The 22,547-nt window shown below is 52.5% G+C and overlaps 2 protein-coding genes across 5 annotated transcripts; both read right to left on the reverse strand.

Moving 5' to 3' along the window:
• Positions 1-1,870: 1,870 nt before the first annotated feature.
• Positions 1,871-10,413, reverse strand: INIP (INTS3 and NABP interacting protein). Its single transcript, XM_078620672.1, has 4 exons — positions 10,164-10,413; positions 6,847-6,931; positions 5,685-5,772; positions 1,871-3,738 (listed from the first exon to the last, which is right to left on the reverse strand). The coding sequence occupies exons 1-4, from the start codon at positions 10,183-10,185 to the stop codon at positions 3,643-3,645; spliced, it is 291 nt and encodes a 96-aa protein (XP_078476798.1). The 5' UTR covers positions 10,186-10,413; the 3' UTR covers positions 1,871-3,642.
• A 2,378-nt stretch (positions 10,414-12,791) lies between these two features.
• WDR18 (WD repeat domain 18) lies at positions 12,792-21,958 on the reverse strand. 4 transcript variants are annotated; one of them, XM_078620688.1, is made up of 11 exons: positions 21,808-21,958; positions 21,470-21,725; positions 20,890-21,003; positions 18,294-18,427; positions 17,679-17,811; positions 16,896-17,039; positions 16,432-16,493; positions 15,648-15,772; positions 14,574-14,842; positions 14,001-14,072; positions 12,792-13,377 (listed from the first exon to the last, which is right to left on the reverse strand). In XM_078620688.1, the coding sequence occupies exons 2-11, from the start codon at positions 21,695-21,697 to the stop codon at positions 13,252-13,254; spliced, it is 1,407 nt and encodes a 468-aa protein (XP_078476814.1). In that variant the 5' UTR covers positions 21,698-21,725; positions 21,808-21,958; the 3' UTR covers positions 12,792-13,251. The 4 variants fall into 4 exon arrangements, with proteins under 4 accessions (XP_078476814.1, XP_078476820.1, XP_078476808.1 ...); XM_078620694.1 differs by having other exon boundaries at positions 21,838-21,957; XM_078620682.1 differs by having other exon boundaries at positions 21,869-21,886.
• Positions 21,959-22,547: the final 589 nt, after the last annotated feature.

Genomic DNA, 22,547 nt, shown 5'->3' on the forward strand with positions numbered 1-22,547 from the left:
GCAGATGTTTACGGTGATGCTGATGACGATGATGATGGTGGTGGTGATGTTTGCTCGTTCCTGCCGCTGTCGAAGATGTTGCTGCCGATGGATGCTGATGACTCCCGTTCAAGGCGGGAACGGGCGTAGCCCATGGTGCTCGAGCGTGGTGTGAGACTGTGCGTGTGTACGTATTTGTGTGCTCCTGTTTGTATGTTGGTATGCATGTGATTTAGGCGAGTGCGTGGCACCGTGTCTAATTACGTGGTGATTTACGTGTATAGTTACGTCTGTGTATTGTACTATGTGGGTGTGTGTGTGTAAATCTGTGTGTGTGAATGTGTATGGCACTTGTGTATTTTATACACGCGCGCGCGCGCGTCTGTGTGTGTGTGAACCTAGGGTTGGTGTGAAGGGGGTCCCTGTGTGAATGAGGGCTCCCCGGCAGACAGAGAGGGACCTGTTGGGAGGGGTCCCCTTGGGGGGGTGGGGGGACCGGGTGTCGAGGGGATCTGGAGCAGGAGACGCAGATTGAGTGAAAACCGCGCCCCAAGCCTGAGGGGCGGGAGAAGCGAGGAAGGGAGGCGGGGGAGAGGGGGAGATGGGGAGAGGGAGATGGGAGAAGAGAGAGGCAGAAGGGGGAGAGCGAGCGAGAGGGGAGAGAGAGGCAATGGAGAGGGAGTGTGAGAAGAGGGACCACACGTTGTTTTTTCTGCAGTTGCTTAGCACGGGGCCCAAAGGTAAAAAAAAAACACGAAGAGACCACCGGCAACGAACGGCACCCCTAAAGTAGTCATGGACCAGAGTGAACGCGTTTCTTGAACTGCGCAACGATGGTCAGAGCTTTTGGCAGGGGTTTGGGGGGGGCCAAGATGTTGGGAGGGAATTCGAGAGCGGAGGAGCAGTGCGAGAGAAGAATGGGAGGGAAGCTGACGAGGAACATTCACCCCATGGTCGTAGTGGCGATGGAAGAGTGATACGGAGGTGACTGACCGCCGGTGAGCGAGCCGACTGTGGAATGAATAAGCGACTGCTCGGGAGAGGGGGGGGCGCAAATGGGACTTCCCCCTTTTAGGGGCCCTCTGGTAGTGTCATTCATGTTCCGGGGCCCTATAGGGGCGCTCTCACATACTAATGGGGTTTCTATGCCCGTTCCGGGGCCGTGCGGCTTGGCGACCATTCACGTGACGGCCCCCCCCCCTCCCGACCATACAGGGTTCGGGGCCCCTCATCACAGCCCCCCCCCCCCCCCAAAAAAAAAATATCGGTCACCGGTGTGACGTCACTAAGCGTTGACATTATCAACGCATTGACGTCATTCCACGATGACCTCACTGGGCAGAGATCAATGGTGTTTTCTTGGAGAACTATTTTTTATTTTACCAGGTAAGAGCCCAACTGAGCTACGTAGCGCTTTTTTTAGAAGCGACTCTGGCTATCACAGGTGGTAGCTCAACGAAGTGGCCTATCATCACGTGGACATTTCTAGCAGCAGCCAAATACTCGTGTAAACGCGTGACGTTGATTCTAAATGTGGAGAGAAACACTGCAGTACCCGAAGAATCCACGCGACCACGGAGAGAGACACCGCAAACTCCAGATATACAGCAGCAGGCGTCAGGGTCGGGACTGAACCCACAACCTCCTGTACACCAGGCGAGGTAGTTAACATCTCACCACAGGGAGAGAGAGACACGCAGACTCCAAATATACAGCAGCAAGCGAGGAAGTTAACATCTCGCAACCACTGCTGCTGCTGCGTTGGCAGTGGTGCACAAGAACAGATAAACACGCAACACCCTGGTCAAGACTGTGACCCGAAAAGGAAAACAAATAGCTGACGTTCCGGGCAATGTCCCTTCTTTACAGCACATAGATCATTTACAAAAAGTGGGATTTTCCACATTTATTTTACAATCGAAACCTTCAGATACAAATCAGTTTCGTGCGGATGCCAGCCTCATAGGACGCTCTTGAACAACTTGAGACTGGGCGAGGCTTTTCCCGGTGTAAAACAGCGGAGAAGCATTTATTTTCCAAATATTTTTTTTCAGGTGGTTCCCGATCGATTTCTCATCAGAAGGGGGGTGAGGAGGGGCGATAATTTTCGTGCTTTTTTTCTAAATTTGGCAAATTTAGACCGCAACAGGGGCACACGTGGCCCGCTCCTTGTCGAACGACGTCACAGGATCTTGACTTTCACCACGAAGCAGACCGCAGCGCGTGTTGTTTTATGGACCATCCTTAGCACAAAGATCCCCCGTGTAGCCTTTACAGACTGTTGGGGCAAGTGCTGTTAGCGAGCAGCACCTATGAAGGCCGGCACAGCACACGAGGGGGTCGGTAGTCAACACCACGCCCGGCCACCTTTGTCTCCCAAGTGGTGATGTTTTACACATCGCATCAGGTACTCATTTGAGGACCGGTTCAGATAATCGTCACTGGCTTTGACCGTGAGCGGGAATCGAACTCGGGTCGCCGTGTTTGTTGCACAGCGCGCTAACCACTGCACGACCGCTCCCCCCACAATGCTGAATACACCGGCTGTATTATGTACCCTCATGACATCACATCGACATTGGTGTCATCGGAAGTGAGGAGTCTCAACTTTGAAAACTCATTTCTTTAGAACTGCTTTATGTGTTTAGTTTTGTTGTCCTTCCCCCGCGCCTCTGATTAGCACGGTTCGGTTACGTGCGGTGCGAAAGAAGTTCATACATCGAAAGCCAGACAGAAGACAACTCCATCCACGCCTCCGCAGAATTGACAGGACATGACCCTCAGTGTCTCCCACCTGCCTCTCAAACCCCGTCTCATCTTTGCTCTTAAACTCACACTCGATGCCAATTACACCCACATCTGCAACTGTGACTTTCAGCTACGACAACTGTGAATTTTCAAATGTAATTGATCCTTTCTTTGGAGAGTTTTAACTATTGCTCATATTCTTTCTTTCTATACACTGATGTTTTGTTCGACGTTGCATACGAGTTTGCATGCGGTTGTTTCATTTATCTCTGTAATTTTCTGCAAAAGCCGACCCCAGCCTGGGCTGGACACCTGTGAAAACGAGATTCAAGCTCACCGGGTTCTTCCAGCTTTCAATCCGATGTCAATCACCTGTCTCCCCTGTCTCCATTTGTTTTGCAGCACGTCCCTGTGTCTCCCACCTATCTGCCCCGTCCCAATTTATCGCACACCTCCGTGTCTCCAATGCCTCCCAAAAGTCTCATGTCCCCTTGTCCCCAGCTAGCACGTCTTGCCGTGTCACTGCACCGCCCATCCTGCTGCCGTCTCTCCTGTGTCCCCATGTTTTCCCGCACCCCCCTCCCCATGTCCTCATGTCCCGGCCTCACACGAGTCACACAAACGCATGTGCTCATTGTGCCACCTTGAAGAGTGCGCGCCTGCGTGGGTGGGCGAGTCGTCTCAGCCAGCCAACCCAACATAACCACCTGGGTCTGTCCCGTGACCTCCTGCCAGCGAGGCTTCCGACACTTCACGCAGCCTCCAAGTGCACCTAGCCCCGGCACGAGAACCGCGGCGACGTCACAGTAACTTGGGGGCGAACGGAGGCTGTTGTTTCTGTTACTGGGCTGGTAGGATCAGGGATGGCGGGGCTAGTGGGTTGGAGGATGCGAGGAGGAGGCGAGCAGGGGGGTGCTATTCGGGCTCCAGACGAGGCAGCACGGGCAGAATGAGGTTCCCGAAGGCAGAGTCCTGCGTGATGAAGAATCCGAAGGAATGTGCATGCGCGTGCTGCAAAAACAAAGACAAAGATCCCCCCGTATAGCCTTAACAGACTGTTGGGGCAAGTGCTGTTAGCGAGTAGCATCTAAGCACCTATGAAGGCCGGCACGGCACACGAGGGGGTGGGGTGGCCAGCACCACGCCCGGCCGCCTTTGCCTCCCGAGTGGCGATGTTTACTACACACCGCACCAGGTACTCATGTTGAGTCAGAGTCGACCTCGGTGTTGGCTGTGAGTGGGAATTGAAAATGCTGTACACACGAGTATACACGTAAACGCAGCATATAAGACACACGTGCACATGAATACGCACGTATGCACAAGCAGGTAGACATCTATTGCAGCAATAGATGTAGCCGAGTCGATAGCCGTGTCGGCTGTGGCTGTGTCACTAGCTGTGTCAGCTGTGGTGGAGTCTTTGCTGAGGCCTTGGCAGCTGTAGCTGTGGTAGCTGTAGATGTACGAGCTGTGACTGTGTCACTAGCTGTGCTACTAGCTGTGTCACTAGCTGTGTCAGCTGTAGCTGTGTCACTAGCTGTGCCAGCTGTAGCTGTGTCACTAGCTGTGTCACTATCGTGTCAGCTGTAGATGTGTCAGCTGTAGCTGTGTCAGCTGTAACTGTGTCACTAGCTGTGTCACTAGCCGTGTCAGCTGTAGCTGTGTCAGCTGTAGATGTATGAGCTGTGACTGTGTCACTAGCTGTGTCAGCTGTAGATGTGTCAGCTGTAGATGTGCTAGCTCTAGATGTATGAGCTGTGACTGTGTTAGGCAGTGGCGTCTGGTCTGTATGGGCCATTGGGGCTGTGCCCACCCTAAATATTTAAATTAAAAACATTTAAAACACCGAATCAAAAACCACTTGACGTTTATTTCTTTTCAAATCAAACGGCCTATTTGGGGTATTTTCTCACGTGTTTGGCATTACGAATAAAAATCAGCGGCGCTCGGTCGATGGCCATTTCACAATGAGAATATTTATTTATACTGGGGGAATCCGACGAGCTATGAAACTCTTTTTCACAGACATCCAGTGCGCTGATTCAAACTCCTCCAAAAGCACGTTTCAGAGCCTCGCGGTTCACAACCAGTACCTGCCCTGACTCATCGTGCCGTGTGCGATATCCACAACTATGATACTAACAATAACACGACGTGTTTCACTCACAGGGGACGTGAAAAATCCCGCGATGTCATTCGCCAAATACGAAAATTACTAAATTGGGATGAAACACACACACACTACCAATCATCGCCCCCTACTGGCACCAGACGAATGCCCCCAGATGACGCTTGCAAATGAGAGACTTACGCTGGTCTCTTTTGAGTTGTCGCCTGGTTAAACGAAAGCAATTTGCCAAGTTGAAATGCGAGTGTCACCTGTGGCAGCGTGTCACCTGTGGCAGCGTGTCACCTGTGGCAGCGTGTCACCTGTGGCAGCGTGTCACCTGTGGCAGTGTCACCTGTGGCAGTGGGTCAGGTGTGGCCGTGTCAGCTGTGGCAGCGTGTCAGCTGTGGCAGCGTGTCACCTGTGGCAGTGTCACCTGTGGCAGCGTGTCAGCTGTGGCAGCGTGTCGCCTGTGGCAGCGTGTCGCCTGTGGCAGTGTGTCACCTATGGCAGCGTGTCACCTGTGGCAGCGTGTCACCTGTGGCAGCGTGTCGCCTGTGGCAGCGTGTCACCTGTGGCAGTGTGTCACCTGTGGTTGCGTGTCACCTGTGGCAGCGTGTCACCTGTGGCAGCGTGTCACCTGTGGCAGCGTGTCAGCTGTAGCAGCGTGTCGCCTGTGGCAGCGTGTCGCCTGTGGCAGCGTGTTGCCTGTGGCAGTGGGTCAGCTGTGGCAGCGTGTCAGCTGTGGCAGCGTGTCACCTGTGGCAGTGTCACCTGTGGCAGTGGGTCAGGTGTGGCCGTGTCAGGTGTGGCCGTGTCAGCTGTGGCAGCGTGTCAGCTGTGGCTGCACCTGCAGTGCTGCTTTCTGCTGCTGTGCCGTGTGCTGTAGCTCCGCGTGCTCCCGCATCTCCTTGGCGACGGGACGCGCCAACGTGAAACTACAAAGACAAATACAAATATCCCCCCTATAGCCTCAACAGATTGTAGGAGCAAGTGCTGTTAGCGAGCACCTGTGAAGGCCGTAACGACACACGAGGGGATGGTTGGTCAGCACCACGCTCGGCCGCCTTTGTCTCCCCAGTGGCTACACACGCGCACACACACACTCAGGCTCATCACCACCCCGAAACTACAAGCACTGTGGTGGTGTGTGTGTGTGGTGGTGTTGTGGTGTAGCGGTTAGCGAGCTGCACTTCGAACCCAGCGAACCCCGGAGTTCGATTCACGCTTACGGCCAAAATCGGTGACGAGTATCTGAACCGGTTCCTAAGCCTCCCCTAGGTCGACTCGGCCTCAGATGAGCTCCTGGTGCGATGCGCTACGAATCGGACCACCCAGGCTCACGGCCAACACCGGTGACAATTATATCAACAGGTCCTGAGCCTCCCCTAGGTCGACTCAGCATAAAATTAGCACCCGGTGCGGTGTGTAAACATTGCCACTGGAGAGACAAGAGGCGGCCGGGCGTGGTGTATGTGGTGGCGTCCTCATGAATCCCCTGGGTGGTGGTGTGTGTGGTCGTGTGTGTGGTGTGTGTGGTGTGTGTGGTGTGTGTGGTGGTGTGTGGTGGTGTGTGGTGGTGTGTGTGGTGGTGTGTGTGGTGGTGGTGTGTGGTGGTGTGTGGTGGTGGTGTGGTGGTGGTGTGTGGTGTGTCTGGTGGTGGTGTGTGTGGTGGTGGTGTGTGGTGGTGTATGGTGGTGGTGGTGTGTGGTGGTGATGTGTGGTGGTGGTGTGTGTGGTGTGTGTGGTGGTGGTGTGTGTGGTGGTGTGTGTGGTTGTGGTGTGTGGTGGTGTGTGGTGTGTGTGGTGGTGTGTGGTGGTGGTGTGTGGTGGTGTGTGGTGGTGGTGGTGTGTGGTGGTGGTGTGTGGTGGTGGTGTGTGGTGGTGGTGGTGTGTGGTGGTGGTGGTGTGTGGTGGTGGTGTGTGGTGATGGTGTGTAGGGTGTGTGGTGGTGGTGTTGGTGTGTGGTGGTGGTGTGTGGTGATGTGTGGTGGTGCAGTTGGCACTGCCACCTGCTCGCTGGCGTCTGTGACATCAGCTTCTTCTTCTCCTTGTTCAGCTCCGCCAGGATGGCCGCGCGGTTTTTATTCTGCACGTCTGGAGCACACGTGTCCACACACGTACAGCAGCCCTGATGGTAACGCTGCTGCTAATATTATTGATATGGGTGAATTTGTTAACGATGTTTTCGACAGTGATATTGTCGATACTGATGTTAATGAGGTTTATGCAGTGGCGAGTTGTTAACTACCTTGCCTGGTGAACAGGAGGTCGTGGGTTCAATCCCTACCCTGACGCCTGTTGTATATTTGGAGTTTGCATGTTCTCGCTGCGGCCGCATGGATTTTTCCCCGGGTCCTCCCGGTTTTCCCCTCCACATTGAGAATCAACGTCACGCATTTTAGAGTATGTGGTTGCTCTAAATTTCCACGTGATGATAAGCAACTTTGTGGAGCTGTCATTTGTGGCCAGGTCGCTTCTGAAACGAGCTATAGAGCAGCCCAGTGGGCCTTACCTGGTAAAATACTAAATTGTTTATAGATTTATAGTTTTATTATTATTGTGGTGAATTTGGTGTTGATGGTGGTGGTGAAGTTAGTGAAGTGGCTTAATTTATTTACTTCCGCTTGTTTTGCCGAAGAAGGCCTCACTCAAGACTTTTTTCAAGAGGGTCCTACAAGGTTTCCTCTGTCGGGGACGATGTTGCTGCTGTGTTAATACCAAATGAGTCGTAATTTTTCAGCATTCGAATGTTTGGCCAATCCCAGTTCCATTGTGTGTGTGTGTGGGTTGAGCTATGGGAGGAATTCGGAGAACCCGGAGGAAACCCATGCAGAGCAGAGGGAGAACATTCAAACTCCACTCACACATTCACTCTCTGCAGAACAGGGGGAGATCACACAAACTCCACTCACTCTGTAGAACAGGGGCAGATCATACAAACTCCACTCACTCACTCTGTAGAACAGGGGGGGATCACACAAACTCCACTCACTCACTCTGTAGAACAAGGGGAGATCACACAAACTCCACTCTCTCACTCTGTAGAACAGGGGGAGATCATACAAACTCCACTCACTCTGTAGAACAGGGGGAGATCACACAAACTCCTCACTCACTCACTCTGTAGAACAGGGGGAGATCACACAAACTCCACTCACTCCCTCTGTAGAACAGGGGGAGATCATACAAACTCCACTCACTCACTCTGTAGAACAGGGGGAGATCATACAAACTCCACTCACTCACTCTGTAGAACAGGGGGAGATCACACAAACTCCACTCACTCGCTCTGTATAACAGGGGGGAGATCACACAAACTCCACTCACTCGCTCTGTAGAATAGGGGAAGATCACACAAACTCCATTCACTCACTCTGTAGAACAAGGGGAGATCACACAAACTCCACTCACTCACTCTGTAGACCAGGAGGAGATCACACAAACTCCACTCACTCTGTAGAACAGGGGGAGATCACACAAACTCCACTCACTCACTCTGTAGAACAAGGGGAGATCACACAAATCCCACTCACTCACTCTGTAGAACAGGGGGAGATCACACAAACTCCACTCACTCACTCTGTAGAACAGGGGGAGATCACACAAACTCAACTCACTCTGTAGAACAGGGGGAGATCACACAAACTCCACTCACTCACTCTGTAGAACAAGGGGAGATCACACAAATTCAACTCACTCACTCTGTAGACCAGGAGATCACAGAAACTCCACTCACTCACTCTGTAGAACAGGGGGAGATCATACAAACTCCACTCACTCACTCTGTAGAACAGGGGGAGATCATACAAACTCCACTCACTCACTCTGTAGAACAGGGGGAGATCACACAAACTCCACTCACTCGCTCTGTATAACAGGGGGGAGATCACACAAACTCCACTCACTCGCTCTGTAGAATAGGGGAAGATCACACAAACTCCATTCACTCACTCTGTAGAACAAGGGGAGATTACACAAACTCCACTCACTCACTCTGTAGACCAGGAGGAGATCACACAAACTCCACTCACTCTGTAGAACAGGGGGAGATCACACAAACTCCACTCACTCACTCTGTAGACCAGGAGATCACACAAACTCCACTCACTCACTCTGTAGAACAGGAGGAGATCACACAAACTCCACTCACTCTGTAGAACAGGGGGAGATCACACAAACTCCACTCACTCACTCTGTAGAACAAGGGGAGATCACACAAATCCCACTCACTCACTCTGTAGAACAGGGGGAGATCACACAAACTCCACTCACTCACTCTGTAGAACAGGGGGAGATCACACAAACTCAACTCACTCTGTAGAACAAGGGGAGATCACACAAACTCCACTCACTCACTCTGTAGAACAAGGGGAGATCACACAAATTCCACTCACTCACTCTGTAGACCAGGAGATCACAGAAACTCCACTCACTCACTCTGTAGAACAGGGGGAGATCATACAAACTCCACTCACTCACTCTGTAGAACAGGGGGAGATCATACAAACTCCACTCACTCACTCTGTAGAACAGGGGGAGATCACACAAACTCCACTCACTCGCTCTGTATAACAGGGGGGAGATCACACAAACTCCACTCACTCGCTCTGTAGAATAGGGGAAGATCACACAAACTCCATTCACTCACTCTGTAGAACAAGGGGAGATCACACAAACTCTACTCACTCACTCTGTAGACCAGGAGGAGATCACACAAACTCCACTCACTCTGTAGAACAGGGGGAGATCACACAAACTCCACTCACTCACTCTGTAGACCAGGAGATCACACAAACTCCACTCACTCACTCTGTAGAACAGGGGGAGATCACACAAACTCCACACTGCCATGGTGATGATGATATTGATCATGGTGATGATGTTGATGGTGATGTTGTTGTTGATGGTGATGATGATGATGTTGTTGTTGATGATGATTATGATGTTGATGATTATGATGTTGATGATGGTAATGATGGTAATGATATTATTGATGGTAATGTTGATGGTGATGATGTTGATAATGTTGTTGATGATGATGGTAATGATGATGTTGATGTTGTTGATGATGATGATGGTAATGATGATGCTGATGTTGTTGATGATGGTGATGATTATGATGGTGATGATGGTGATGATTATGATGGTGATGATTATGGTAATGTTGATGATGATGCTGTGGATGATGATGATTATGATGGTGAAGATGATGGTAATGATGATGGTGATGATGATGTTGTTGATGATGGTGATGTTGATGATGATGGTGACGTTGTTGTTGACGTTGTTGTTGTTGACGTTGTTGTTGTTGATGTTTCCCCCTCACCTTGTGACGGGCCGCTCGCCATGTCGCTGCCTTTCGCGCCTACGGAGGCCGCCGCGCGCACTCCAATTCCGTAGTTCACATACGCAAGACGCACAAACGTCAACAGCAGCAACAACTAACAAACAAACCACGTAAACACGTTCGGCAGTAACACGCGTGGCCTTTCAAAGAGAGACAGTACAAGATATATATATACATATAATAGGCGACGTTTCGGGAAATGTCCCTTATCCGTAGCGCATGCGAACTACGATTTGTAACGTACGAATTCTGATGACGTCATCGCTGTGCTGTGATCGGCGCCATCTTACTCGGGGGTCAGATAACTTTTAAAGTCAAAACATTTTTTATTGCAATTTAAAATGTTATTATTCTGCGTTGGCGCCCACAAACCACAAAGCAACTAGACGCTTGTGAAACACGGTGGGTTTAAAAGTGGGAAAAATACGATGGATTACGCATCGGGGTTAATGCTAAGGCAACGTACGGTGCAAAAGAAGTGATACACACGTACGGCCATCTTACTCAGGGTTCAGATAATGAAACTTAAAAGTCAACATTTTTAATGAAAAATTTAAATTGTATTATTCTTCATTGGCGCGCACAAATAACAAAGCAACTCGACGCGTTCGCTTGTGTAACACCATGGCTTTAAATGGGGGAAAATAGGATGTATTACCTATCGGGGTAATGCGATTAGCTACGTACGGTGCGAAAGAAGTTCAACAGGCACATTAACGCCACCTTACTCAGGGGTCTGATAACTTTAATAAAATTATGGCAATTAAACACATTCCTGCGGAGGGAGCTGGTAGGAACGTTGGGTTACTCGGTCAATGGCCAGGGTCAACGGCGGCGTGGTGTATTCCGCAAATATGCCCGACTGTGAGGGCGGGCACAAGCCGGCGTGAGTAGGTTAAACGTTGAGTTTTATAAGGGCACCACGGGGTGACCAGCCCCTCCTCACCCAGCCCCTTCCCACCCTCCCCACCCAGCCCCTCCCTCCCCACCCAGCCCCTCCCCACCCTCCCCACCCAGCCCCTCCCCACCCTCCCCACCCAGCCCCTCCCCACTCTCTCCTCCCCACCCAGCCCCTTCCTGCACGACGGATGGACGGACGGACACAATAATCCCCTGTGGGCTGGTGGAACCAGTGGGTTCCTACCAGTAGAATGTTATTATTCTGCTTTGGCCCGCACAAATAACGTAGCAACTCGTATCTTCCTTTAAAGGCCACACACAGTGTCACTGACGAACTTTTGTGCATTTAAAAGACAACTTAATCACGGTTTCTTTAAATGTGTATTTTTATTTACGCTCTATTTGGTGCGCGCGTCAAATTCCAAGTAAAATTAAAATACATTTTTTTAATTTTATTTTGCCTAGGGTTAGATTGATGACATTTTGACCGAGTGGTTTGAACTGCAGATAATTAAAAGTCCTGGAATTACAAAAAAAGACCTCATGCAAAGTATCCATAATAGCTTTTTTTGGATTATATCGCATAAATGTGTCGTGAAACCCCCCCCCCCCCACAACCAATTTATTAAGGTCTGTTACGTAAACAAACGTGTCCATTCATTACTAGTTCAGCACACACCGGTTGTGTGTTGGAGAATAAACCCACTTCAGCATTTACAATTCGACCTTTCGCCAGTAATTACAACCAGAATCATCAGGCGGTCATCCAAAGTCGTCGGTGTGAATCACAAACAAAGAACTAAGAACCCGTCGGACCCGAGTTCGATTCCCACTCGCCGCCAACACCTGTGACGATGATCTGAACCGGTCCTGGGCCTCCTCCCCTAGGTCGACTCAGCCTAAAATGAGTACCTGGTGCGGTGTATAGTAAGCATCGCCACTAAAAAGACAAAGGCAGCCAGGCGTGGTGTTTGGCCACCCACGCCCTCTTGCCCCGTACCTGCCTTCAAAGGTGCTTCTCGCTAACAGCACTTGCCCCAACAGTTTGTTCAGGCTAGACGGGGGATCTTTGTCTTAGTGGCTATGTAAAAGTGAACGGGGCTGAGAAAGAGGGAAGGCACTGCCAGCTGACCCTCGTGTCCTGCCTGGGTGAACCTCCCAGAAAGTGATGGGTTCCCCATACCCCATGGGCAAGACATTGTAAACTCTCCAGGTGCCTGTCTAGAACTGCGGTTGCTGCCTGTCAGTCACAATCAAATTTATCTTGGTGACCCAACACAAGCATACCACAATGGACTTGTATGTCGAACTTCTTTCGCACCGTACATAGCCAACCGTGCTAATCGGAGGTGCGGACTTCTTCAGGAACTGCTGCTGGTTTTTGCATAATTCACAAAGGCCGAGTGCTTTTGTTTTTTTTACACGTGTGGTTTTTCAAGGCCTGCACTGTTTTAGAAGTTTGGATTAGGGGGCAATGATTGCCACGTTATCGGAATCGAGGAAAATATGTCATCGCATCTCTTAAAGAGTTGATTCTTCACGACACTGTGCCACGATTTCTTAGGCCGGGAGTTGGGGGGCCAGGGCCAACGTCCCCACTCCCAATGTGGCTATATGCTGGCGCCTTCACCAGGGCGAGCCCTGCCTTACTCGGGCCCAACTAACCACCAGGGCCGAACCCTCCCGATTGACAAACGCAGAACCACAGCAGCTTCCAGGCTTTAATTTTGAAATCCTCGGCATATGGTGCAAACAGACACTTACAGAACTCTTAAGAATGGAAACGATTTAAAAAAACGCTTTGAGAAAATCGAGTCCCGGCGATGTGCAAATGCTGCTCAAAAACAAATGACACCTCCACACTTTGCAATCGCGCAGGGAGATTCACAGTTCACCTCGGTCCCTCACTCCATCGCCTTCCTCACAGAGGCCTCGCGCGTAGCACGAGAGAGGCGCTCGTTCCCACAGCTCCGAGCGGCGGCAGAGCCGCATGGGGACACGGCTGTGACAATGAGCCCCCGATGCAAAGCCGTCACAGTTCCACGTAAAAAAAGAAAAGCGATTGAAGGACCGACGGCCGCAACCAGGCCGGCGTGGTTACGGGGTGGAGCACGCGAGGCATTGTGGATGGGTGGGAGGAGGCCGGCAGGCACTGGTTGCTGCACTGTCAGACTGGGTGGAGTTGGGTGCTGGCGAATTTGTAGAGGTCGGTGTTGGCTGCGCGCAGGCGGTGCACCTCCTCCTGCAGCTCCGAGGCGAGAAGGCGCCGACCCTCGGGATCTGTCAGCCCATCCTGCATCCCACATAGCACAACCGCGTTCAACACCACACACACACACACCGAAGACAAAGATCCCCCACGTAGCCTTTAACAGACTCTTGGTGTAAATGGCACACACCACGTACATCACACACCCATGTACATCACACACACCACGTACATCACACACACACCATGTTAATTATACACACACCATGTACATGACACAAATACAAAATACATATATGAACATACCATGTAGAATACACGAGGGTGCTGGCAGCAAGAAGAGGTGGGGGTGGCTGCAATAGGGGAGCCGCAGCGGGGGGAGGGCCACAGCAGGAGTGGGGGGCAACAGTAGAAATGGGGTAGCAGGAAGGGGGACAGAAGGGGTTGCAGCAGTAGTACGGGACAACAGGAAGGTGGCAGTAGCAGACAAGAGGCAGCAGAAGCAGGGGGGTGGGGGGGGGCAAACAGTGGAAGGGAGCAGTATGAAGGGTGGCAGAATCAGAATATTGATTTATACTGGAGGAATCCGATGAGCTATATGTCCAGTAGCAGCAGTGTGAGGTGGCCGCAGGAAGGGGGCATCAGTGGAGGGGGGCAGCGGGAACAGGGCAGCAATGGGAGAGGGGGTAACAGAAAGTCGTCTCTACCGTCTCGATTCCATGTTGCATGGCATCGCGCAGCTCGCTAAGTTCCTGCAGCAGCGTGCGTTCCTGCGCTCCCTGACGGACAAACGCAGCGTTTTAAAGACACCCGCACAAAAACCTGCCGCGTCGACGGGCCCGTCACTCGTAAGGCGAGGGAGATCGTGAAGAGGATTTGGCTTCAGAAGGCAGAACCCTTGCAGACTCGCGCTGTCGCCACAGCGCGGGCCCAGGCTGTGGCCGGAAGTCGAGGAACTCGGGGTCTCTAATGATTGAACCTCCTCACCGATCCCATTAAATCAGCTCGATTCAGAATCATCCGATTCAAGAATCTCTTGTATGTCGTCTCATTTGTATCGTTTATAGAATTACTTTTGCCTCCAATGACCTGTCAAGGAACATCAGTTGCGCGATTGACATGAATAATAAAACATTCTTACACGCACGGTCAGACGCACGTTTTGTGTAGCGTAAGAATTGATTTTAATCGATAAACCGATCCATCTTTCCACTGAACGTCGCCCTTCCATCCAATCCGCCGTCCCTCGCCCCCCCCCTCCCCGCCCCATGTGACCTCACCATGTGTCGCGACCTCGCCGACCTCACGGTTACGGCGCCGCTCTCCCCAGCACCGTCATCGCTGGCACCCGCCAGATGCCGCGCCAGCCGAGGCAGGGTGAGCGCCGGCCTCGGCTCGCTGTCCACGAGGCCCGGCAGCGGCGGCACGAGCAGCGCATTGGTTACTGGGCCTGCGGAAGGCAGCGATGGCGAAGGTAGCGAGAGAGTGAACACAGAGAGGGGCGAGAGCAGAGGAAAGCGCCGACGGACAAGAGGCGAGTGGGCGTTAGCTGAAGTGAGCGAGAGTGGAGGCGGGAATGAGAACGAGCAAGCGAGGGTAGAGCGGGTGCAGAGGTGAGTGTGTGCGAGAGGGTGCGAGCAAGCAAGGGGGAGGGGTGAGGGAGTGAGCGGGTTGAGAGGGCGGGCAAGGGTGAAATCAAGTGAGGGTGAAGAGGGGTGAGAGAGTGTGGGTGTCAGTGATAACCACAAACACTGCTGATTTACGTCAGCAGTCCTCCTGCTGTGTTTGTTTCACACCTGATGATGGTTGCTTGTGTTGCGATAGAAACGTCGTGATCTATTATTATTTTTCTACCTACGTGACTTTACCGAAAGAACCAAAGAGTATGGATTCCTGCAGTCACGGAAGCTTCAAATCAAGACTTGCAATTCTATCGCTTCACAAATGTCCCTAAATCACGATTCCATCAAAATGTCGTAAACTAGTTTATCCTGGTCTCCTGAGGTCTCACCTCGTTAAACAAATACACGTGGACTTGACAGTGAGCGAGAGTAGAGAGGGTGTGAGCGAGAAACAGAGGTCGCAAACAGGTTTTGATTCCTTACCCGTACCCGGCCGCACCAGGGTCGCAAATGGGTACCCGTACCTGTACCCGGCCGGGTACGGGTAGCCGGGTATCGGGTAGGGTACGGGTATCGGGTACCCGGTTGCGACCTCTGGTGAGAAAGTGCCAAGGAGCACCGATCGAGCGAGAGACCGACTGGATAAAAGCGAGTGCGTGCGAGCGGCGGTGATGGTGACGTCATCACCACTTATTTGAGGATAGCGGCTGTTGGTGGTTGGTGTAGGCGTACCCTTCATGGTAATAGTGCGGAGGCACTGTCGGCTCGCCACGTCCCACACGCACACCTTGTGGTCCTGGGAGCCCGACACCAGCAGGGAACCGTCCATGGTGACGCACAGACAGCGCACCTCACCGCTGCACACAAAGATAAAGAACACCTGTATAGCGTTTAACAAAATTTTGGGGCAAGTGCTATTAGCGAGCACCTATGGTGAAGGCCAGAACGACACACGAGGGAGTGATTGGCCAGCACTGTACCCAGCCACTTTTGTCACCCCATTGCTGATGTTTACACATTGCACCAGGTACTCATTTGAGGCCGATTCAACCTCAGAGAGGCCCAGGACCGGTTCAGATATCCGTCGTCATTGTTGTTGGTCATGAGTGGAAATTAAACCGAGGTCATAGAGCCCTACGCTAACCGCTACACTACCATTACCCCAATACTAATTTCCGCCATTCGCCAATAAGTGACGGTGATGTCACCAAGGCACCTGTGGCAGGCCAGGTGCACTTTGAGTCTACGTGAAGTGTCAAAGGCTTGCCGACAGTAGGTTATGGGACCGATCCAGCTGCCATGGGGTTGACCGACTCGGATGACTGGCAGATGCACCACCTGTGCCACCCATTGTGCCAATCCCCACATGCACACAGACAAACATACGGGGCGCGGAGTATGAATTAAGTCAGCAGCAGCCAGTGGCTATCGCACAGAGCGGAATCAAACTCGCATCTCACAGCAGAATCGTGGGTGCCCACAATCCCTCGCGGCATAATCCTTGAGAGATACGTACGTGTGTCCTCGAAACACCGCCTCCTCATCGTCCTCGTTCACCCGCAGAGTCCGCTCGTGGTTCTACGCAAAACATCACCATCGCGTCATCACCATCGCCGTCATCACCATCGTCGCCGTCGTCAACAGCAACACAGCAGTGGTGAAGCTGACGGCAGTGAAGATGGCGGTGGTACAGTTGAAAGTGGTGGTGGTGGCGGCAGTAATGGTGTTTGTAATCGTGGTTGTGGCGGTCCTGATTATAGTGGCAGCGGTGGTAATCATGGTGTCGGTTGCAATGGTGGCAGTAGCGATGGTGATGAAGACGGTGGCAGTGGTTGCCATTCCCATGGCACTGTGCGCTGGCACAGCAGTGTTGATGGTGATGATGAGCATGGCGGCGGCGGTGGTGGTGGGGGCAATGGTGGCGGTGATGTTAGTGCCGGATGTGGTGCTGGTGGCGGTGGTAGTCACAGCTCCACAGACCGTGTTGTAGAGGCTGATGCGGTAGATGGCACCGTCCACGCCACCGCAGAACACGTGGTACTCAGCCGGGTCGAGCGCTAGTGCCGTGAGCCCCACGGAAAGCAGCACCGACAGCAGCAGGCGGCCTGACGCCAGCTCCCACAGCTGGGACAGAAGCACCAGCAACTCACATTAGCACATCCAGCACCATCATCAGCAAGATACACAACCACCATCAACACCAGAAACTTACATTAACACTACTGGCATTCTTAACAATTACACTTATCACAGGCAGCACTGCCAACAGCAACTGTACTACCACCACAACCTGCACCGAGCACGACGGTATCTCAGTAGTGTCGATACATCCGCCATCACCCTTTACCGCCATCAATACCATCACCACCACAACCATCATCATTCTCATCAGCGTCATTTCGAGTGACACCATCACCACCATCACTTACATCACGTTCAGCTCCAATAACACTATTACCACCACTATCAACACGAACCCCATTACTCGCATCACCATCAACACCACCACTGCCAATGCCTTGACTGCCTCCATCGCTACCACCGCTCACATCACCACAACTCCATCACCACCACTACCACCACCTACATCACCACCACCGCTCACCTCACCACTTCCTTCACCACCACCGACATCATTACCACCGCTCACTTCGCCGCCACATTAGTACCACTCAATCGTGTCTACACGGCCGCCGTTGCAGTGGTTTGCCGTGACAGTGGTTGCCGTGACAGTGGTTGCCGTGGGAGCTCCGGAGCGGTTACCTTGACGGTCTGGTCGAGAGAGGCGGTGGCAATGCGGGCCAGCGGCCCCCCGGCGCCACACTGCAAGTCTGTGATGGGCAGCGTGTGCTGGGACCACACGTGGCGCGGCTCCGCACTGCCTGCCTGCACCACACTGCACACCGCAAACACAACTACGACGTCGTCAATGCGATAATAAATTATTCATTTCTCCATGATGTTATTCCCATTCATGTGGGTTCTGCCTTCCTGGTCCTCCTTCGCTCATTCCTGTCCTGGCTCATCACATCCCTGTCCACTCCAGTCCTTCACGTCCTGGTCTCACCACTAAAATCCACCTCTTGTTAGGCCTGTCCATCAATCTCCGCCCTGGTGGCTCCGTGTTCATCACCTTCCTTCTTCCCATGGGGTTTCCATGCCTTCTTACGACACGTCCGAACCATCCGATTCGACTTTCTTTCGGATGTTCTTGCCTCCTTCCTGACCTCTTCATTTTCTAACCAGATCCAGTCTTGTGATCCCCCGAGATCCACCTCACAATCCTCACCCCTTGTGGTCCGACATTCAGAGCCGCGCGTCCCCATACTGCTCTAACCGCTGTCTCGCGTATACATACGAACACACACGTGCACGCACCTGCCCACGTTCCACACGAGCGCCAGATTGTCTCTGCCCCCCGACACGAAGTGGCTTCCGTCGTCAGAGAAGCAGACGCACGACACGTCCTGGTAGTGGCGCGACAGCACGGCGAGCAGGGAGCCCCCGCCCATCTACAAAAGCAAGTAAACACACAAGACCCCCCCCCCCTTTGGAATCATAGTTACACAGGCTGTTGGGTAAAAGTGCTGTTAGCGAGCACCTAGGGGCCATCCATTTAGTACGTACGCAAAAATCTGCCAAAACTTGACCCCTCCCCACCCCTCCCTGTACGAACGCGTACTTTTTACACCCCCCCCCCCCCACCTGCGTACGTGCGCTTGACGCACCCCCCCCACCCCCCCGAATTCTATAGAACGGCCAATACTTAATCCACGCAAAAACAATCAAAGATTAATGACTTCTGACGCCAGTGTAGTGTGTAACATACACGGAGGCGCACACACTATAAGTTGGAGGCAACACGTTTAATAAACAAACTATGAACAGTCCTCTAGCTAGGTGTGGCTCTGTCGCTATGTGCGTGCGAGTTAAAATAAACGATGGATGGCCCCCTATCGCGCAAAAGGAGGTGGTGTGTCCAGGACCATGCCAGGCTGCCATTGTGTCCCCCAGTGCCAATGTTTTTGACACACCGGGGAACTCATTTAAAGCCGAATCGATCTTGGAGAGAGGCAGGGCCGGTACCGGTTATCCCTTGCAACTGTGGTTAGCCATGAAAGAAACTCATCTCGACTATGGGAACCTCATTTGCCAGTAAAAATATGATAATTGGTTCTTTACCCTTCTATCTGGCAACAAAACTGACACCTTTTACAAGGAGTCATGTTTGAATAGACCGCAATACCTGCAGTCATAATACAAACAAAAGAACATAACTCTGATAATGTGCACTGTCCTTGAAGTTGATTGGTCCACACTCTAAGGAAAGCTGTCTCAGGTGTGGACCAATCAACTTCAAGGACAGTGCACATTATCAGAGTTATGTTCTTTTGTTTGTATTATGACTGCAGGTATTGCGGTCTATTCAAACATGACTCCTTGTAAAAAGGTGTCAGTTTTGTTGCCAGATAGAAGGGTAAAGAATCAATTATCAAACTCATCTCGCTCGGTTCATATCAATGGTCCCATTCCACGCCACCTAAGAATGTGGGAAGATCCGCAATTTACCCCACCGACGTTATTAATTGGCCGGCATCTTCATCACCTCTAATGGCATCACCATCACCGATGGCGTCACCAACGTCATCATCACCACTAACGCCAGAATTTTTGTCACAACCAATGGCATTACCATCATGGTCACCGAAATACTAAATTGGGAAAAGCCACAGCGCAACATCGCCCCCTATTGGCAGACTAATTCCCACTTACAGGCCGCTGCTGCGTTCACCTTGTGCTGCACTGAGATAGCTGCCAATGGGGGTTCTCCTGGCTACACCATAGTAGTTCACTAGAACAGTCGAGGTGAGATTCAAGGCACTTTTTAAATCCTTTATATTAAGTTCGCTTGCTTGCTTGCGTGCTTGCTTGCTTAGGACCGTGCAAATCTTTCGCTCGTTTTTTAACCCACTTCCCGTGATTTCAATCGAGCTGACATTTTCAACACAGACTCGTTGTGCGAGACAATTAATGTTCGTGAAAATTTTTTGTAAAAATTTTACACTTTTTAGGCAAAAAAAAAATATTTTACATTTATTCAAATACAACTCATTCATGGCTTTGGCTGAACGTCACAGTGTAGGAGCCCAGAGCGTAACCCCTCCACAGGCCGTGGCAGAGTAGCGCAGTTGGTAGCGCCCTCGCTTCCCATGCCAAAGGTCGCGGGATCGATCCCCGCGTCCTCCACAGGCGAATATATTTTTAAATCCTTTATATTAAGTACACTTGCTTGCTTAGGACCGTGCAAATCTTTCGCTCGTTTTTTAACCCACTTGCCGTGATCCAATCGAGCTGACATTTTCCACACAGACTCGTTGTGTGTGACAATTAATTTTCGTGAAAAATTTTTTCCAAAATTTTACACTGTTTAGGGAAAACAAATTAAATATTTAATTACCAATTGCTTAATACTGGCAGACAATCATCTGACCCATAGGTGGCAGCCATCTCAAGCCAGAGGACGAGAGGACTCTAACCGCCACGCATATAAAGGATTTATAGTGAAAAACTTTGTTTTTACGGGTTTACTTGTTATCGCTTAATTAATTTAAGTAAGGGACCCGTACATGCAAATCATTATCCTTGCGAAATAGATATAAAGCAATTAAGTGAATGAAACTACGTCGCGCGAGTAGGAATAATCGGAAGTACAGCTGCCTTGGTGTTGCATTGCACAAGGCAGGATGCTACTGGATCCTTCTGGATGCTACCCATGCGCCTCAGTCTTTGTTTCTCCTGCGTACGCACCTCAAGCACTATCGTTGACCGTGCTTTACCCCTATACTATATATTGTATATTATAACGCAAATTTTCCATAGCACGTGTTCTTCAGGAACGCAACTACCACCGCGTTATAGAACACACCGGTACAGGGCTCGAACCCAGCCGGCCCAGGTAGGGGTAGCGGCTCACCTCCCACAGGTAGAGCGTCTGCGCAATGCCGGCCACCAGGTGCAGCCCGTCCGGGGAGGCGGCGAGGCACGACACGGGGCCCGGGCACACGAGCTTCTGCTGCAGCTGCTCCTGCTGCTTTGTGTAAAGGGGGAAGGAGGGAGGCGTAGCGAGAAATCGACCACAGACACGGAGCCGATTCAACAAGTACAACAAGATCTCTCTCTCTTCGAGAGTGAGCGAATACACTGTGCACGCAATACATTTAAAAGGATTTGCGCTGGCAGACGATACCCCGTCTGTGAAACATAACGGGACCGTGATAGCCATGCGCTATATAAGTACTGTATGTCACTGATGATTATTATTGTCACCGACTATTCTGCGGCAGCCGTCCGGCAGCTACAGCATCTACGCACTTTTAAGTCACCGAGTTGAATAGTTTGTTATCCTTCCCCCGAATACTCCGATGAAGCACGGTTGACTACGTACGATGCGAAAGTACTTCAACGGCACAGCGCATAAATTATATCGTTATTTATAAGAGAAGAAGACGAGAGAGGTGGCGGGCACGGCGAGAAGGTTGGGCACGCACACGCACCTTGCGCCCCGCGTCCCACGCGTTCACGTAGCTCTTGCCGCGTTGCGCGCCCAGCAAGTGACGTCCCCCCGCGAGGCACAGAGTCCGCGCCGCAGCTCCGCCGCCGCGGTACGAGGCGAGCGAGGCGCCCGATCGCGCGTCCCACGCCCCGCAGCCTCCGCCGCCGGGCGCCGACTCGTCCGCACCGGCACACACGAGCACCTCTGCAGGCACGACCGTCCCCGCCATCAGGGCCTGCCGACGACTTTGGATAGACCTGTTGGGGGCAAGTGCTGTTAGCGAGCGCCTATGAAGGCCGGTAACGGTACAAAGATCCCCCGTATAGACCTTTAACAGACCTGTTGGGGGCAAGTGCTGTTAGCGAGCACCTATGAAGGCCGGCAAACGGTACACACGCACACGTGTGTGCGGTCCACGTGGAGTGGAGTTTCAAGCGGCCGGGATTGCGAAGACATCAAGCGGCCATGTTGCGTAGGGGGAAAGGGGGGGCGGGACACGTTGGGAGTGCTGAGTGGCGTGACGTCATCGTGAGGGGGGGTGGGGTTCCGTTGACTCAGCCAAAGGTTCTCCCGTAGCAAGATGGCCGCCAGATTGGTCGATTATAAACTCGTGACGGGGGGTGGAGGCGATGGGGCGGAGTGGGGTGAAGGGGCGGGTGGAAGGGGTGGAGGGGCGGGTGGAGGGGGGTGAAGGGGCGGGTGGAGGGGGGGTGGAGGGGAAGTGGAGGGGCGGGTGGAGGGGGTGGAGGGGCGGGTGGAGGGGGGTGAAGGGGCGGGTGGAGGGGGAGTGGAGGGGCGGGTGGAGGGGGAGTGGAGGGGCGGGTGGAGGGGGTGGAGGGGCGGGTGGAGGGGGGTGAAGGGGCGGGTGGAGGGGCGGGTGGAGGGGGCGTGGAGGGGCGGGTGGAGGGGGTGGAGGGGCGGGTGGAGGGGGGTGAAGGGGCGGGTGAAGGGGCGGGTGGAGGGGGAGTGGAGGGGCGGGTGGAGGGGGTGGAGGGGCGGGTGGAGGGGGGTGAAGGGGCGGGTGGAGGGGCGGGTGGAGGGGAAGTGGAGGGGCGGGTGGAGGGGGTGGAGGGGCGGGT

The sequence above is a fragment of the Lampetra planeri genome, chromosome 3 (assembly GCF_965212315.1).
Source record: "Lampetra planeri chromosome 3, kcLamPlan1.2.h2, whole genome shotgun sequence".
Lineage (NCBI taxonomy): Eukaryota > Metazoa > Chordata > Hyperoartia > Petromyzontiformes > Petromyzontidae > Lampetra > Lampetra planeri.